The 19,020-nt window shown below is 41.4% G+C and overlaps 1 protein-coding gene across 1 annotated transcript in view; it reads left to right on the top strand.

The window, feature by feature from the left end:
* The window catches only part of LOC143295968 (bromodomain adjacent to zinc finger domain protein 1A-like), a 30,522-nt gene extending 13,574 nt beyond the window's left edge, over nucleotides 1-16,948 (top strand). Inside the window, exons 12-23 of the mRNA XM_076607676.1 lie at nucleotides 113-337; nucleotides 947-1,112; nucleotides 2,098-2,175; nucleotides 3,052-4,177; nucleotides 6,196-6,299; nucleotides 7,697-7,818; nucleotides 9,049-9,281; nucleotides 10,095-10,240; nucleotides 11,476-11,747; nucleotides 12,189-12,506; nucleotides 13,652-13,758; nucleotides 14,290-16,948. Coding sequence (XP_076463791.1) covers nucleotides 113-337; nucleotides 947-1,112; nucleotides 2,098-2,175; nucleotides 3,052-4,177; nucleotides 6,196-6,299; nucleotides 7,697-7,818; nucleotides 9,049-9,281; nucleotides 10,095-10,240; nucleotides 11,476-11,747; nucleotides 12,189-12,506; nucleotides 13,652-13,758; nucleotides 14,290-14,571 — 3,179 coding nt within the window. The 3' untranslated portion in view covers nucleotides 14,572-16,948. The remainder of the gene's footprint in view (nucleotides 1-112; nucleotides 338-946; nucleotides 1,113-2,097; nucleotides 2,176-3,051; nucleotides 4,178-6,195; nucleotides 6,300-7,696; nucleotides 7,819-9,048; nucleotides 9,282-10,094; nucleotides 10,241-11,475; nucleotides 11,748-12,188; nucleotides 12,507-13,651; nucleotides 13,759-14,289) is intronic.
* The last annotated feature ends 2,072 nt before the right edge of the window (nucleotides 16,949-19,020 follow it).

Genomic DNA, 19,020 nt, shown 5'->3' with positions numbered 1-19,020 from the left:
AAGTGCCTAGAGCCCAGTTTAGAGAATAGGCGCTACATGAATTCCCATTATTAATATCATGATCGATATTTCATTTTCTTTCCTAATGTTTGTCTGGTGTCTCCACGTCCAGGAGTGCCCCTGAAGGACACGACTCTGGACCAGTACACCCTGACAGAAATCCTCCGCTTGCATCTTGTGTCGTCGGGAGCAGATGCCAACCAGAAGAATGCTCGGTTCCGCTACCAGCAGCGGGGTGGATACTCTGGGCTGGATGACCCTGGGCTGGAACTGAGGAAGCAGGAGTCTGGTCTGTTGAAAAAACTGCAGTCAGGAAATGTCTTTGATCTGGGTCCAGGTACGTAATGAAGGCTGTAGTTTTGATGATTTGGTTCTAGCGTGTGTTTGTATGATCATAGGTTTCTGTTGCATGTACCTGTGTCTGTAAAACGTTTGTCTGTGTACTCTATTGTGAAAATAGTTGTGGTTTTTTTCAAACAAAATCACTTGTAATTACACATACTTTACATGACCCATTGGTGCAGACTCCAGCAGGGGTCTTATTCCATGTCCTGTGCAAACTACTACCCTGCTGAAGGGTTAGTTACTTCCACCCAATAATTATGTTACACATATGTGCTGCATTAGATTGACCTTCAGAATGTAATTTGGGACTCCCTAGGATTTGATTTTGGTGAAAGAGCTCTTCGATCCCCCAAGATGTTTCACTCATCAGAAGCCCCAGATGACAGTTATAAATTGGTTTTAATATCTGTTTTATTTATCAGAAGCTCAGATGGTTTTAATATCTGTTTTATTTATCAGAAGCCCAGATGACAGTTATAAATTTGTTTTGACATCTGTTTTATTTATCAGAAGCCCCAGATGACAGTTATAAATTTGTTTTAACATCTGTTTTATTTATCAGAAGCCATGATGACAGTTATGAATTTTTTTTTTTCACCAGATGAAAAACTGAAGCTTCTGACGACACTGGTGCAGCAAGTGATGACCTATGCCGCAGTGCGGGACATCATAGAAGACTCCTACGACAAACTGCGCGTCAGAAAATATGACCTGAAGATTCTGCAGTGGGCGGAGGTGCGGAGAGTACGAGAAATTATGGGCATAAAGTGAGTTTTTATACTATACAGAGTGTTTTTTTATGCTATACAGAGTGTTTTTTTATGCTATACAGATTGGTTTTTATGCTATACAGAGTGTTTTTTTAATGCTATACAGATTGGTTTTTATGCTATACAGATTGGTTTTTATGCTATACAGAGTGGGTTTTTATGCTATACAGATTGGGTTTTTATGCTATACAGAGTGGTTTTTATGCTATACAGATTGGGTTTTTGTGCTATACAGAGTGGTTTTTATGCTATACAGTGGTTTTTATGCTATACAGATTGGGTTTTTATGCTATACAGTGGTTTTTATGCTATACAGAGTGGTTTTTTATGCTATACAGAGTGGTTTTTATGCAGAGTGGTTTTTTATGCTATACAGATCGGTTTTTATGCTATACAGAGTGGTTTTTATGCTATACAGATCGGTTTTTATACTATACAGAGTGGTTTTTATGCTATACAGAGTGGGAGAAGAGATAGGAATGGGGAGTTGGGATGAAGGAAGGTAAAGACAGAGAAGGCTGTGGGTGGGGGAGGGGAGGTGGAGACCGGGTGGGGGGGAGAGAGAAAGAAAGAATATGGGGATATATATATATACTACTTTTGATTGTAAGGGTTTTTTTTTTTTTTGCAAAAGTGATGTTCTGATTTTATCTGTAGTGTAAAATGTGAACAAAGGATTTTTGGAGGGAGAAAGTAAATGTATGAGTATATCTGTTAATTTTTTTTTTTTTTTTCAAAGTTAGGTATTTACAAACTGATTTTATCTGTCACATATGCATGAAGGATTTTTATATGTGAGAATTAACGGGAGGGCCAAGCCAAGTATAAGAATAGTATTGAAAAATAAACAAACAAGAAAAAACCAAAACCAAACAGCTTTGGTGATTCAAACAAGGGTGTATCTCTTTTGTTACAGTTTGTTTTATTTGATTTTTATGTTTTCAAGATTTGACTTAGGTCTTATGCTTGGTACATTTTGCAGTTACAGACGTGACATGGCAGAGAAGGTGAAAGAACAAGAATACCGTCTGAGAGAGATGGCAAGAGCAGCACAAATAAAGTGAGATGTTTTGTTTGGTATTTATTGATTTGTGTGCTTCTCTGTTCCATGCATTTTTTGGTGCAAGAATACTGATTTGTGTGTGTGCGCGCGCGCGCGTGTGTGTGTGTGTCTTTGTATGCTATTGCATACATACATGCGTGTGTGTGTGTGTGTGTGTGTGAACATGTATATATTTGTATGCGTGTTTTTCATTTTGAATATATTCACAGTGTGTTTTAATGTAACGAGTTTGTCTAATTCTTTTGTTAAGTGGTTGTGATAAATTTTGATGTGTGTGTGTGTGTGTTTTTACATGTACATATATGTGTGTGTGTGTGTGTGTGTGTGTGTTTGTGTGTGTTCTGATGTATGTGTGTTTTGATATGTGTGTGTTTGTGTCTTGAGCATGTACATGTATGTGCATTTTGATGTAGATATATAGATATAATTATATATATATATATATATATATATATATATATATATATATATATATATATATATATATATATTCTGTATGAAGATGAAAATAGTTATGTGATATTCTGTCAATAGATTGGAGAAAAAAATCAGTGTCACTAGCACTTTTTCCCATTATGAGCTGTCTTTGCAGAAGAAAAAACAATATTATTAAAAAAACACAACAGCAAAAAGGGGTTTGAGGGTCAGGAAAACATTTGTTTATCATAAAGATATATTGTCTGAAAAAAGAAAAAGACATGAACAAGTGTGCTCTTATGCTTTAGGCAGAAAATCCTGAAAATGCTCTTCTCTGCAATGACCACTGCCTTGCCTATTGGCTTGACCACTTAGAATCAGTACTCATTGAAATCTTACAATAACGTTGAATTAAATCTTATTTCACAACATGTCACACGCAACGTACGTTTCCAGACGAGCCATTGACAGCGGACTGGAACCGCCGAACCTTCCACCTGTGGAAGACAATCGTCTGACCCCAGAACAGAAACAACAACGGGACGAGGAGGAACGGAAGGAAGAGGAGAAGAAGAAAGAGGAGTATGCCAGCAAGGACCTGGAAACACAGAAGGAGATCATGGGACTTCAGCAGATCAACGCCATCTACCCACTGGGTCGGGACCGGCTGTACAGACGGTACTGGTACTTCTCCTCCCTGCCTGCTGTGCTGGTGGAGGACCATGAACTGTTCGTGCCCTACGACCTCACTGCACAGGGACCGGGCATGCAGACACCGAAGCAGGCTGAGGATCGTGGTGTCAGTGTGGATGGTGAGAGGCAGGTGAACGGAGTCAGTGGACCGGAAGAATCTCCTGTCACCAACGGAGATGGCAAAGTTGAGGAGAGTTCTGTGAGGAACCGTGAGGAGGTTGACACAAAGCAGACTTCAGACAGTAGTTTGTCTGATGAAAAACTGACGGGGGACCAGGAAATGAAAAACGGTGATTTGTCTGACTCCAAACACACGGAACAGTCTGAGGAACGGACTGATGGTGAGGCTTCCGACACAAAACTAGCAGAAGAGTCACAATCACAGACAAACAGTGACGCAACCGACACTAAAAACATAAAGCAGGAAGACGCAGAAGGAAGCACGACCGATTCTCAGCAGACACAAAAATCACAGGTAGATACCACCAACGACACAACCACCGCAACCACCGCCACCACCACCGAACAGACAGACAAACAACCCAAGTGGTACGTCATAGACTCCAAGCAGTGTCTCCAGCAGCTGATGTCCTCTCTGAATCCTCGAGGTTTCCGGGAGAACGCCCTGCACTCTGTGATGCAGGACTACCAGCGATTGCTGGACCAGACCATCAGCTCCTGCCCCACGGACAAGTTGTGCTCGGCAGATGGTGGGGGGCAGGAGAAACCAGCAGCCACAGCGTCTGCAGCGTCCACAACCCCGACGTCACGGAAAGTGATAGGCAGCACAAGGAGCGACTCTGTGAGCGAGATGATGGAGTTGTCGCTGAGGGACGGGCTGCTGGACATGGAGGGGCGTATCTATGCTGGGGGTCTTGGAGCCATGAAGGTGGGTGGCAGGCTTCCTCCGTTAGGAAGGTAGTTATCTTTTCCCGTACTTGGCAAGCCTTTCCTTGGTTATGAAGGTAGTTATCTTTTCCCATACTTGGCCAAGCTTTTCTCCGTAATGAAGAGAGTTTTCTTTTCCCATACTTGGCCAGGCTTTCCTCCGTTATGAAGGTAGTTTTCTTTTCCCATATTTTCCTCCGTTATGAAGGTAGTTTTCTTTTCCCATATTAGGCAAGGCTTTCCTCCGTTATGAAGGTAGTTTTCTTTTCCCATATTAGGTGAGGCTTTCCTCCGTTATGAAGGTAGTTTTCTTTTCCCATATTAGGCAAGGTTTTCCTCCGTTATGAAGGTAGGTATCTTTTCCTTTACTTGGCCAGGCTTTCCTCCGTTATAAAGTTAGTTTTCTTTTCTTATAAGTTATACTTGGCCAGGCTTTTCTCCGTTATGAAGGTAGTTATCTTTTCCTATACTTGGCCAGGCTTTTCTCCGTTATGAAGGTAGTTATCTTTTCCTATACTTGGCCAGGCTTTTGTCGGTTATGAAAGTAGTTTTCTTTTCCCATACTTGGCCAGGCTTTTCTCCGTTATGAAGGTAGTTATCTTTTCCTATACTTGGCCAGGCTTTTCTCCGTTATGAAGGTAGTTATCTTTTCCTATACTTGGCCAGGCTTTCCTCCGTTATGAAGGTAGTTTTCTTTTCCCATACTTGGCCAGGCTTTTCTCCGTTATGAAGGTAGTTTATTTTTCTTACACTTGGCCAGGCTTTTCTCTGTTATGAAGGTAGTTTATTTTTCTTACACTTGGCCAGGCTTTTCTCTGTTATGAAGGTAGTTTTCTTTTCCTATACTTGGCCAGGCTTTTCTCCGTTATGAAGATAGTTTTCTATTTCCTGTACTTGGCAAGGCTTTTCTCCGTTATGAAGACAGTTTTCTATTTCCTGTACTTGGCAAGGCTTTTCTCCATTATGAAGGAAGTTATCTTTTCCTATACTTGGCCAGGCTTTTCTCCATTATGAAGGAAGTTTTCTTTTCCTATACTTGGCCAGGCTTTTCTCCATTATGAAGGAAGTTTTCTTTTCCTATTCTCCGTTATGAAGGTAGTTTTCTTTTCCCATACTTGGCCAGGCTTTTCTCCGTTATGAAGGTAGTTTTCTTTTCCCATACTTGGCCAGGCTTTTCTCCGTTATGAAGGTAGTTTTCTTTTCCCATACTTGGCCAGGCTTTTCTCCGTTATGAAGGTAGTTTTCTTTTCCTATACTTGGCCAGGCTTTTCTCCGCTATGAAGGTAGTGGGGAGGACTTGATAACTGGGCATTCTTACCAGTCGTATCTTTTTTATGTCTGGTTCAGAGTTTCAGAGTTGCATACTAGCAATTTTTGTTTTTGTTTTTTGTATGTCTGTTTTTATACATAATTTTGTGTATAATGTTTGAGTAAACTTTTGTGTATCATGTATATGATATAGTTTGTAATTATATTGTTATGTTTGTATTCAGGTTGGTTGATTTTTTAAAAACTTGTGGCGAAACATTGAATGAATGGTCAACTTAAGAAGGCATGTCCAAGGTTTATATGCATGAGTATCACTAGTTTTTTGCCTGATTTTCCTTTCCAGGTTTTCTTTCTTCTTAGGCACTACAGGATGATTCCTGAAAGTGTTTTCAGCACCAGTATTGATATTGACCCTGTGCAATAACTGAATAAGCTGGGTTAAAAGCATCAATGCTTGCTATTATTCCTATCATTACTGAACATCATTGAAGTGACTCAGCAGCAGTGCAGGGTCTCCTCTGGTGTGTGACCTCCTGGTGACCTAATATCGATGGTTCCCTGCGGACCTCTGACACTGGGACTGTGACAGACAAACCTGGATGTGACGGAATTTGGGGGGGACTCACAATGAGTGGCATGGGTGTAATGCCACTGAAATGGTGCAGATGATGGGGCAGCAAAAAAAAAAAAAAAAAAAAAAAAAAAAAAAAAAGATGATGATAAGAAGTTGCTGTGCTGTGTTTTGCTTAGGTCAAGGACAGAGAAGCGTGGCGAGCGGCCCTGGAGAATGGTGGGTACAGTCCCCTCACGGATGAAGCCCCCTTCGCACGAGTGCACTCCGCAAAGAAATCCAAGTGAGTCACCTGTGGATCAAGTCACATGCCTGTGTTGCTCAAAACTTACAATTATGAAGGTAGTTACAGACAAGGAAAGGAGAATGTTTTCAATTTTCATTGATTTTTTTTTTCAGATTCAGAAATTTGTGTTTGGGTTGTTGAATGTAAACAGTCTTTTTATACATTAAAAAAAAAATCAATTTCTAGGAACAAGGCAGTATGTGTCCTTCATGTAAAACGCTCGTCTAAGCATTACTTGTTGTGAGATTTCTTATGTTTATTGAAAGTTGTATAGATCAGTGATCTTGTGGTAATGCTTCCAGTTAGGAAAAAGTGTTCATGGGTTCGATTCCTATATGGACTGGGATTTCAAATCCCACACCACTAGACCTTGAGTGGTTAGTTTTTCAGATGAAATGATGATATGAGGTCATGTATGCAGCATACACTTATCACACTTGAAAGGTTAGAAAAATCCTTTGTGACAGTGACACAAATACGACTGCAAACAGAAAAAAAAGGGGTGGGGGATGGGATAGGGTGGTGCTGCACTGCGGTGATGCGCTCCACCCAGAGAGAGAAGCCCAAATTTCACACAGACTGACAGAGATGTGTGTTGTGACAAAAAGTAATGTGATACAAGACAGTACACCAGTGGATAACTTCAAGCATTTCCAGTTTGAATGTGGGTGGAAGATAACTAATGTGACAAAGTGCACGATGTCAAGCCAGAGTTGCTTACTGGGTGTTCCCTATCAGCCATAGCACATGGGTAAATAGCATGTACAAGAAACATCTGTGAAAGGTGTTGTTTAATTACACATACTTAACCTGTGACCCTACTAGTGCAGACTCCAGCAGGGGTCTGACATTCCTGTCCTGTGCAAACTACTATCCGCCTATGCGGAGAAAACGAAAGTAACTACGGCCGATAACTTCCCGGAAGTAGTTGTTTCACTTTGATGTTGTCAGTAGCTGGTTGTTGTGTGTTGTTGTGTATTTGTGTATTTGTCTCTCAAGGCCTGACTAAGCGCGTTGGGTTACACTGCTGGTCAGGCAGCTGCTTGGCATGATGTGTAGCGTATATGGATTTGTCCGAACGCAGTGACGCCTCCTTGAGCTTCTGAAACTGAAACTGTGTGTGCATGGGTGAGAGACAAAACCTGACTGAATGACATAGGAGCACCTAAAAGCAGCTGTCATTTGACACTATGCAAGTAGGCAGCCTGTTGTGCAAATGACCCTTTGTTTGCAAAGCGCTAAGAGCTCGGTCTGTGACTGAGGATAGGCGCTATAGAAGTATCCATATCAATCAGTGACCATGCGTTTGCGAAATGCTGAGAGCTTGGTCTCTGGCCGAGGATAGAAGTATTCATATCAGTCTATCTATGAATGAATTATTGTTGTGGTTTCAGGGTGGACACAAAGGCAGCTAACAAAGCGTACATACCAGAGGAGGTGGTGGCAAGGGACTTGGCTCACGCCATGGTTCAGATTGCCAGGGGAGTGGAGCAACGCTATCTGAAACCACCATTTGGTGAGGAGCAAAAAGAGATTCCTGTGTGTGTGTGTGTGATCATTGTGTGTGTGTGTGTGTGTGTGTGGGGGGGGGGTGTATTTGTAAGAGTGGGGTTGGGGGTACCATTGGCAAGAGGGGTGTGAATGATGGTGTAATTGTGTGTGTGTGTGTGTGTGTGTGTGTGTGTGTGTGTGTTTTGTCCATTTTAAACAATGTTCTTGAAAGCTTTCAGAATTGTTCTGTTTGAATTTAGCCACTAAACCAGTCTTAACATAAATAGCAGATTACCTCTTTTTGGCGTCATATTGTTGGTGTCAACCTGGTGTAGTCTTTATCCGCAAGCTTTGCTGCTCTTTTTGGCGTCATATTGTTGGTGTCAACCTGGTGTAGTCTTTAGCCGGTAGCTTTGCTGCTGTTTTTGGCATCATATTGTTGGTGTCATCCTGGTGTAGTCTTTAGCCGGTAGCTTTGCTGCTCTTTTTGGCATCATATTGTTGGTGTCAACCTGGTGTAGTCTTTATCCGCAAGCTTTGCTGCTCTTTTTGGCATCATATTGTTGGTGTCAACCTGGTGTAGTCTTTATCCGCAAGCTTTGCTGCTCTTTTTGGCGTCATATTGTTGGTGTCAACCTGGTGTAGTCTTTAGCCGGTAGCTTTGCTGCTCTTTTTGGCGTCATATTGTTGGTGTCAACCTGGTGTAGTCTTTATCCGCAAGCTTTGCTGCTCTTTTTGGCGTCATATTGTTGGTGTCAACCTGGTGTAGTCTTTAGCCGGTAGCTTTGCTGCTCTTTTTGGCATCATATTGTTGGTGTCAACCTGGTGTAGTCTTTAGCCGGTAGCTTTGCTGCTGTTTTTGGCATCATATTGTTGGTGTCAACCTGGTGTAGTCTTTAGCCGGTAGCTTTGCTGCTCTTTTTGGCATCATATTGTTGGTGTCAACCTGGTGTAGTCTTTAGCTGGTAGCTTTGCCACTCTTTTTGGCGTCATATTGTTGGTGTCAACCTGGTGTAGTCTTTAGCTGGTAGCTTTGCCACTCTTTTTGGCATCATATTGTTGGTGTCAACCTGGTGTAGTCTTTAGCTGGTAGCTTTGCCACTCTTTTTGGCGTCATATTGTTGGTATCAACCTTGTGTTCTCTATAACCAGTAGCTTTGCTCCATAACTGCTGTAACTTGCACCAGATTGACACGGTTAGTACAGAAGTCAAACAGGGAGGTCATGAAGGAAGTACCCTTTTTATGTTACACAGAACAGCAGCGTCGGGCCATCTACGATCGATGGGAAGAGTCTGCGTTGGGAGCCACCAGTCTTTCACAAGTGTTCCTGCACATGGCTGCTTTTGACAAGTGCGTCAAGTGGAATCGCTCCACTCTGAAGCTTCGCTGCCGGATCTGTCGGCGAATGAGGGATGACGATAAAATGTTGCTGTGTGACAAATGTGACCGTGGTCATCACATCTACTGTCTGAAACCTCCCTTGGCGGTCAGTGTGTTTGTGTTGTGTGTGTGTTTTGTGTGCGTATGTGTGCAAGCATGGGTATTTTCACATATTTCTCTCTTTTTTTGTTGTGACCTCAGATGCAGACATATACAAACATCTGACATCTTTCCTTGCACACTGCAAATTCCATGCTAAAAATTTCTTCTTTTTTAGTTTACTATCGCTCTCTTTGTTTCTGGCCTTTTCCTTTTCTTTCTGTCATCTCTTTCTTTTTTATTTTCTGCATTTTCTTAAATGTTTTCCAGAAAATTTTGATATTTTTTCTGGACTTGGTAGTTGGGCACCCTGAAAGCGGAATATAGCTGCCTTCGTGGCGGGGGTAAAACGGTCATACACGTAAAAGCCCACTCATGTGCATATGAGTGAACGTGGGAGTTGCAGCCCATGAACGAAGAAGAAGAAGATGAAGAAGGTAGTTGGGCACTCTGGTGATGATGGATAGAGGGTGGGATAGATAGAGCCGTCAGGGAAGAGAGTACTGGCTCTGTGGTGGTCTGTTGTGTCTTGTAGTCACTGTGTTTGGAAGATGTGTATGCATTTGTGTGTGTGTGTGTGTGTGTGAGAGAGAGAGAGAGAGAGAGACTGACACTGACACGAGAGAGAGAGAGAGAGAGAGAGCAAGCAAGCATATATATTCCATTCTTGTTGTCATTGAAATTTAGATGAGGAGTGGCTGTTATTTGATGTCATATTTTCTTGAATCAAGTAAACCTGTTTCTGTTTCTCATTGATTCTTTACCGTGGCTGGTAAGTATTATACCCACAGAATATGCATACATCTGCTCTCTCCCACAGAAAATCCCGTCAGGAGATTGGTTCTGCTACACCTGTCGACCCAAGGCCTCTGCACCTGCCCCTCGTAAGCGCAGGCAAAATTTCGACATCGACGAGGAAGAAGAGGAAGAATCTATGGAGTATGAAAACAGTATGGAGAGAGCAAGGTAGGTTGCTGAAAGGAAACATTGCAAAAACCAAAAAAAAAAAGATATTTTCTTTGATCCTTTTTTTGCAGGGTGTGGAAGGGGAGAGTGATGTAAAAAGTTACAATGATAGCCAATTTTGGAAAATTGATGAACGTTCTGGGATAAGTGTGGATGAAAGTTGAATTTTATCAGAATTTCATCAGGACAGACTCCTCTAAGAGTATGTGAGACTGACTCATTTTGCGAGATGTTTTCAGGAGGGTCAGATGAGATCTTTGTGTAGATTTGAGGCAGCTCTTTTTCTACCTGTCTCAGTGTCTTTTCTGTCATTATGCTGTTTTTGCATGGTTGTGTATTATTGTGCATGAGTATTCCAAAGAACTAATTAAAATTATGTTAACATTATTCTTCGTCATGTATGAATTCATGCCTGTTTTGTCAGGTTTTTGTGGAAAACTTCCAGAAGATGATTTACACATGTTAAAGATCCTGTAATGCAGTGTTTGGTGGTGATGAAAACATGAATGTCGCTAGTTTGTACCTGCTCACAGTATGTATGTAGGGTAAAAATAGAAGTGCACCAGAAAGCCTACTGATATAAATAAATGCAAAAATTGCAGTCCTTGAATACAGTCAAATGGTTAGCAAGCATCTTACGAAATGTAAATTATCAGTTCAAGTACTGTTATGGACTGTTTCATTTTGATTGTCTGATGACGAAATACTAAAGGTAATGAAAAGGGTTTCCTGCATTTCACTGGTATGAAATCTTCTCAGTAGACATTCCTTAAAAAAGTGTATCCATCTGCATATTTTCCAGGGTTGCGTCGCCTTAATAATCTTAGAGGTGCTAAATTTGCTCAGCATTAAGAATCTTCCACACCTGCACTTTTTTCCATTGACCCAGGAAAATTGTTTGTGCGAACCAAACATTGCGCTTCTTGCAGCCCAGTCCTGGTGCAGAACAGTGAAAAACACCCAGAGACAAGGTGCCAGTTTGTAGAGTTGTTTATTTGTAAAGTTACTTATTAAAAGGAAATAAACGAGTCACATGTAAAGTTCATATATTTTGTAAGATTACTTATCAAAAGCACATGTAAGGACCAAAATGGAACATTTATACAGCGTACCAATAAAATGCATCATTTCTCACAGTATGATTCTAAAGAACCATGGATATATGATACATTCAGGCAGTCCAAAAAAAAAAAACCCAACCCAAAAAAATCCCAGAAAATGCCTTGCTGTTTCAGTGGTGACGAGGAGGACGAAGAGGAAGTGGAGGACAGTGAAGAGGAAGAGGACGTGCCAAACGAAGATGTGTGCTTCAAGTGCCACGAGGATGGCATACTGATCCTGTGCGATGTCTGCCCTCGCTCCTTCCACCTGCACTGTGCACAGCCGCCGCTGAAAAAAGTCCCCAAGGGCAAGTGGATGTGTCACGTGTGCGTGAACGGGGGGCGGGCTGGCAAGGCCATGGTCGGCAAGAACAAAGGCAAGGACAAGCAGGATTCTGCAAAGAAAGGTAAGTTTGTCACAACAGTAGAGGGTTTGTGTGTGTGTGTGTGTGTGTGTGTGTGTGTGTGTGTGTGTGTGTGTGTGTGTGTGTGTGCTCTTGTAGAGGGTTTTTTCTGTGTGTGTGTGTGTGTGTGTGTGTGTGTGTGTGTGTGCTCTTGTAGAGGGTTTTTTCTGTGTGTGCATGTGTGTGTGTGTGTGTGTGTGTGTGTACTCTTCTATGTGTGGTCCTGTGTGTGAGTGTGGACAAATGTATGCTTTCTTGCCTCATTAAGTAAAAAAAAAAAAAAAAAATGTAGAAAAAGAAGAAGAAAGGAAGTGTTGATAAATCACAATGTTCATATCACATCCAAAAATGAAACATACATAAAAAAAAAAACCCACACATAAGAACCCCCACCCCAAAAAAACCTTGAACAAACACTACTCATTCATCTGACTGTTCCCCCAGGTTCCCCCTACACCACCCCAAACAGTGGCAGCAAGTCGGAGAAATCCAGACAATCCGGGTCAAGGCAGCAAACTCCACATGACAGCCCCACCCCCACCTCAGGTCGTCGGAAGCAGGGGTCCGGACAGGACGTGACCCCCAAAGGTCACGGTCAGAAGGGCAAGGCCACGCCCAAAAGCTCGGGCCAGAAGAGCAACGGATCAGCCTCCAAACAACAGCAGGGTGCCGCAGACAGGTCCACGCCCAAGGGTTGGAGCAACGGGAAGGAGCATCTGAAGCGTAAATCTTCATCCCATTCCCAGCTTCCTGGTGCAGATGGTGAGTGGATCTCTCTGCCTGGTGTTTCTGGTACAGTTGTGAAAAAAAACCACAAAAAAAACCCAAGCCAAAAAACACGAAGTTTTGCACTTTGAGGTACAGGATGCAGGAATGGAAGATGGCAGCTGGAAAAGAGGGAGTGGGGGTGTGGTGGGGGGGGGGGGGGGCTGCATGTATAAACAGAAGGGAGGTAATACACCTAAGGGAGTCTTGAAGCCGCAGCTGCTTTCTGTTTCTCTGCATTAGGTAGAGTAGTATTTTTCACAGGACGGGAATCTGACCACTGCCGGAGTGTGCACCACTGAGTCATGGTGAGCATATTAGATTAAACATAATTTTCAGAAATAAAATCTTTTTCAAATTTAAAAAAAAAAAAAATTTTTAGATATGCCCGGGTAGGCCTCTAGACCTGTATTAAATTCAAACTGCTGTCCATAAGGAGGGTTAGTGGATAAACTACAGTGTGTGTGTGTGTGTGTGTGTGTGTGTGTGTGTGTGTGTGTTGTTTTTGTCCAATGTAAACAATGTTCTTGAAACCTGTCAGAACTGTTCTGTTTGAATTTAGCCACTAAACCAGTCTCAAACATAAATAGCTGATCACCATTGTATGTCTGTTAGTGTTAAGTTCTGTCGCTTAAGTAACTACTTTAAAAACAGTTCTCACATATTGTCACTGATCTATTTAGTAATGTGTGTGTGTAGATCAGTGTATTTTGTGTGCTGGAATGAAAAAAATTGTTTTAAAGGATGAGAACACTTTTTTTGTGACTTGTGTGTTGGAAAATACACACATCATTATGGGTCAAACCTCAGATAAACCAAAACAGTGCCACTGTATTTTCTTCTTTTTTAAATTTTTTATAATAATATATTATCTTAATTATTTGTTCTGTTATTTCCAAAATGTTCTAGTCTCTCTGTTAATGGGGTACCTGGCTTTGGTCGGGGAAGGTTAAAGCGGTGGAAGGAGAAGATAACCTTGCTATGCCGATGTGCCAACGCATTGAATTTGAATTCTCTGCTCCTGCAGCCATAAAAGGCAGTGGGGCGGACCTTCAACCTTGATGGGGGGTGTGTGATGCTTTCCCTCTGTTGCTGTTGGGTTCTTTTATTTATTTATTTATGATGATTTGACTGTGATGCAGACCAGAGTGAGGAGGAGGAACAGATGCAGGCAGCAGAGACCTTACTGCAGGACCTGCTGGACCATCAAGAGGCCTGGCCTTTCCTGGAACCTGTCGACAGAAAAGTGGTGTGTGTGTGTGTGTGTGTGTGCGTGTGTGTGTGCATGCGTTGGTGGTTTTGTGTGAGTCAATGAGATTGAGTGATTGTGCACATGTGTTTGTGTGTGGTTATGTACGAGTCGGTCCGTGAGTGTGTGAGAGAGAGCAAGAGAGAGAGAATATGTGTGTGTGTATATATGGTTATGTGCAAGCCAGTGAGGTGAGTGAGAGAGTGTTTGTGTGTATAAATGAGTGAATGAGAGATTGTTTATGGTTGTGTTTGTTAGTGAGTAAGATGGAGAGAATGTGTGTGTGTGTGTGTATGTGTGAGCCAGGAGTGAGAGAAAGAATGTGTGTGAATGATTGAGTGTGTGTGTGTGTGGTTTTGTGTGAGTGAGTGAGAGACATATAAGGAATGTGTGTGTGGATGCAGTACTGGAATGTGTGTTGCTTTACTGAGTGTTCACTTTTTAAGCAAAGTTGTGGGAAACTGGACTGACGGAGGGTGGAAATGATGACGACGACTATGTACTAACTCATCCGTCCCCTGTGTCTCACAGGCCCCAGACTACTACGAGGTGATCGAGACCCCCATGGACCTGTCCACCATCCGCAGCAAGCTGGACCAGCACGGCTATTCTTCCCCAGGGCAGCTACTGGATGACGTGCGCCTCATCTTCTCCAACTGTGTCGAGTACAACCTCAGCTCGGCGCCCGTCTATCAGGCCGGTCAAGCGCTCAACAAATTCTTTCAGTCCCGGGTGCGTGCGTTAGGCCTTCAGCAGCAAGACAAGGCCAGCTCTAGCAACGTGCCTTCCACTGCCAAGAAGCAACGAAGATAGTGGAATGAATGGATGAATGGATAACTCGTGGCGTTTTTTCACAACCTGCTTATGCGGGATGGATGGATAACTTATGTGTTGTCTCCTGTGTTGAAGTTGGTTATGGTCTTCCAGACATAGTAGCAATCAGGTGGTGTTTTTTCCCCCCCGATACTTTGATGGCAACTGATCCAGGATCAGTGGTACTGCATAATGTTTTTTTTTTTCTATCAGTCATTTTCATGGACAAGTGTGCTGATAGAGGGGAGTGAATGTTGCAAAAGACGGGAATCTTTTGCACTTTTTGCTATTAATTTTTTTTAGATGAGCTTTCTTACCTGCCTTGCCTTCTCAGGGTGGTTTGAATGCAGCTAAGTTATGTACTTGTATAATTTACACTTTATGTGATGGTGAGGCAAGTTTGTGTTATGGTTTGGGGTGGGGGGTAGATGGGGAGTGGACCACATGGAAAAAAAAAAGTGTCAGTATTTATGTGTATCTTTTCTGTACAGTTTATGATTCTGTTTGCTGTTTTGATATTGTCCAAGTGTGCATCTGTTCTTTATGGAAAGCAAAACATCTCTTCGCCAAGTGTCAGTGATTCCATGGTGGAATCTTCAGTCTTTGTGCATTCCATAGAAAAGTGCTGTGTAAAAGGTTCAGAATGTGACCATGATCATCTCAGCAACTGCATTAATCCAGACCAATAAATGAATCCTCAGGTGCAATTATTTATTAGCACTTTTTATTGTCATCCCTGTATGATTTGTCTCTGTGACTGTAATCTTTTGTGATTGTGTGTTTTTGAGAAGAAATACTTTTTTTCTATAGACAAACATTTTGGATCAAAATTTACCTCAGTTGTAAACAAAATGTTGCAGCTGGTTGAACTGTTGATATGTGAAATGCATGTTTGTTTTTGTTTTTAACGAAAAAACCTTCTCAAGGAAAAGTCCTACCCATCCGCTTGGTTTCCGTTTTTGACAAAGGGGAAGCAAAGACTTTGAATACTGAATGAAATGTTACTGTTCTTTGTTGTGTCTATAATACAGCATCATGTATGAAAAAAAGAAAAAAAGATTATCTGACTTCTAATGAAAAATAATGAGTATCTTCAATTGAATTGCTGCTTATATCTTTAATTCATCCATTTATACCCTTTGATTTATGAGTAAATATGACTTTAAAAAAATCAGGATCAACATAAAATAGTGATGAACTCTTCTGGATGCTTATTGGAGAACCTGGAAGAAGTAGGCATAAATGCTTAGTCTAGCACGGAATATATGGGAGGGTGGGGGGCGGGGTACTCACATGGATCTTACGATACAAATTTTCACAGCACTGCTATTGGGTTTAACATAGAGTGTGGGAGAGAAAACAAACATGAAGATATGAAATGATGGTTCATGTTTTCAGGAAATAAGTGCTCAGGCTGAAAGAAAATTCTGCATTGCACAAACCAGTGTGCTGCAGTGGTCAGAAATCCTTGGTGAAATGTGTTCACAATCTAACCACAGCGGTGTGGTGGTTAGCAGTCATGGGCTGATTTGTCCTGGGCGGCTGTGGTTGCGATCCTGATAAGCGTTCTGAATTTTTTTTAGGGAATTTTTTCAGTGCTCATGGAGCTAACATGTTGTGTCTCGTTCTTGTCACTGTTTCTGTTTATCCTCAGGAGAGTGTTGCTTGAATGTTATGACCAGCACCTATCTCCAGCATGGGCAATGTGTCAAAAAATGAAGCATAAATAAAATTGTTTTTATTGTAGCTCTGCCAGGCAGTATCCAGCCAAAGTGCTCAAGACATCATCATTCTCATCTCTTTGACCATTCCTTAGAAAGTGTCCCTCTTCAAGCAGAAAGAGGTGGTTGCAGGTGGGCATTTTAAGGGTTTGAGGTAGGCAGAATAAAATAAGTAGTTGAAAGCATGGATGCAGAAACATCTCAGCATTGCCAAGAGTGTATTTCAGGATGTGAAAGAAACAAACAAAAGCAAACAATGGAGAAGGGTGCTGAGTCAGCCTTGCCAAATGTAAATTTCAGGATGTATTTGTGTGTGTGTGGTATTGCATCTGGCCTACTCTCACTGGAAATGATAAAGTTATTATATTGTACTTTGTATGTTTTCACAGTACACTGAAGGGACATATTTCCTCCAGTACGATTTGATGAACTGTCCTTCAGGTGTCAGTCTGAAAAGCAACCTCATACTCTCCTCGTTTCATCTTGTTCAAAATGCATGGAGGAATTCTACACTTAATTTGAGCCTGTACTTGCCTCTTGCAATTTGAAGGGGTGTTCGTTTTCTTTCTTCGTTGTGGGTGTCCTTCCTACAGAATGCAGCAGGAAGAGGTTTATGGAGTGGTTTTTTTCAAGTCGTAAATAAAAGAGGAAGTATTGTGAATTTTTTGGTGTGTGTGTGTGGAATATTTTGAAATGGAGTGCTCACATGAACTACTATGTAAATGTACTGAAGATGGAGTGCCCACATGAACTATGTAAATGTACTGAAGATGGAGTGCCCACATGAACTATGTAAATGTACTGAAGATGGAGTGCCCACATGAACTACTATGTAAATGTACTGAAGATGGAGTGCCTACATGAACTACTATGTAAATGTACTGAAGATGGAGTGCCCACATGAACTACTATGTAAATGTACTGAAGATGGAGTGCCCACATGAACTACTATGTAAATGTACTGAAGATGGAGTGCCCACATGAACTACTATGTAAATGTACTGAAGATGGAGTGCCCACATGAACTACTAATAACTATGTAAATGTACTGAAGATGGAGTGCCCACATGAACTACTAATAACTATGTAAATGTACTGAAGATGGAGTGCCCACATGAACTACTATGTAAATGTACTGAAGAGATCACACACTGGCTATGGTTTCAAATAGTCAGAAGGTACAGAATATGATGCCAAACTAATTGTTAAGCCAGAACATAATGGTTTCCAAGAACTAGAGCATTGTATATTGGGGAAATTCAAAGATATTCCCCATGGGTATACTGGGGACACTTTCAGTATTAACAGTATACCAACCATCTACAAATTTTGTGCTAGAAATTTCTACTTTTTATCTTCAGGTCGCGGGATGGGGGCCTCCTATAGCTTTTTCCATTTCCTTTCTGTCATCTTTCCATTTCATATTTTCTGTAATGATGGTCTGTTAACTCAGTTTATCCAGATATATCAAAGTTTTCATACATCATGATGATCTTAAACACAGTGACCATACTTTTTGAATCCTTCCTCTCTGTGTCTCTCACACAAAGTTACCTGTGTCGCAGTGACATGTTAAAATTTGTTAGTTTCATGAAATTTAGATGCATAATGTTTATTAACAACATATTCAATCAGAGAACGTTTCATAACATCACAACTGTGAGTAGGAATGGAAACTACAAATACATACCACAATCAACACCACAATATTTGCATGTCAACTTGAGTATGGGTAATGGGCTTACATGAAAAATGATACACTTAATTATTGTTTACAATAAAAATCATGTGTGCTAAATATCTTAACAGATGACTTAAAACTGACAAATGTATGACAATAACTCAACGACAAACTGTAGATTCCTTGCATGACAATAAGAGGAACATGACAACCAAACAGATTAACAGTCTTCTTTTTGTGCTGCGGAAGTGGGGTGCAGTGCAGGACATGGCACCAACAACTGACTGCAAATTTCACACTGACTGAACCCATCACGCACAACATGATCAACAATGATCACAAACATTACATGAATTATTGTCAGAGTTAGCAACTTGCTTCTATAAAGTCTGGAAATTAGTTCAATCAATGGAGAGAAAGGGGACAGGGTAAGAAGGGGGAGGATGGATTGGAGAAAAATCATTCTGAAAATATATACAACATTGTGATTTTGAAGTTTGTTGAACAGCAATGGGGAGAGGAAGGCATTGACTACTTAAAATGTTTAGTAATGTTTCATGTACGATGGAAACAAAGACTTCCCAGTCCAGTAAAAAAACCCACTTTAGACAACTTAAATGGGCTTTTCAACAGTAAAAGATCTACAATAAGCAAATGCACAATGTTTGCCAACTGTCAGCCTTATACCTTTGTTTCCAAACAGCTTGTAAATAAAGACAAGACTGTTGCAAAATGCTTTGTGAGTGTACAAGAGGGTGAGGAGGACTGGCAGTAAACACAGTGATTGTGGACCTAGCCCCTTTATTTCTTTATCCTGATCAACACAGAAATTTACCAAATATTAACATGAACATCACTGAGCAATCACTCAAGGTTTTTTGGTTTGGGGGGGGGGGGGGGGGGGGGGGGGGGGGGGGGGGGGGAGAGGGATATTATCAAAAATAACAAAGTTTCATATAAAGTTTAAAAAGTTCACTCGAGGATTTTTTTGGGGGGGGGGGGGCATCAAAAATAAAGTTCATATATAAAGTTCAAAAGGTTTAAATT

The sequence above is a fragment of the Babylonia areolata genome, chromosome 21, assembly GCF_041734735.1.
Source record: "Babylonia areolata isolate BAREFJ2019XMU chromosome 21, ASM4173473v1, whole genome shotgun sequence".
Taxonomy (NCBI): domain Eukaryota; kingdom Metazoa; phylum Mollusca; class Gastropoda; order Neogastropoda; family Buccinidae; genus Babylonia; species Babylonia areolata.
Note: the sequence above shows the minus strand (reverse complement) of the source record. Positions and strands in the feature narration are given on the sequence as shown.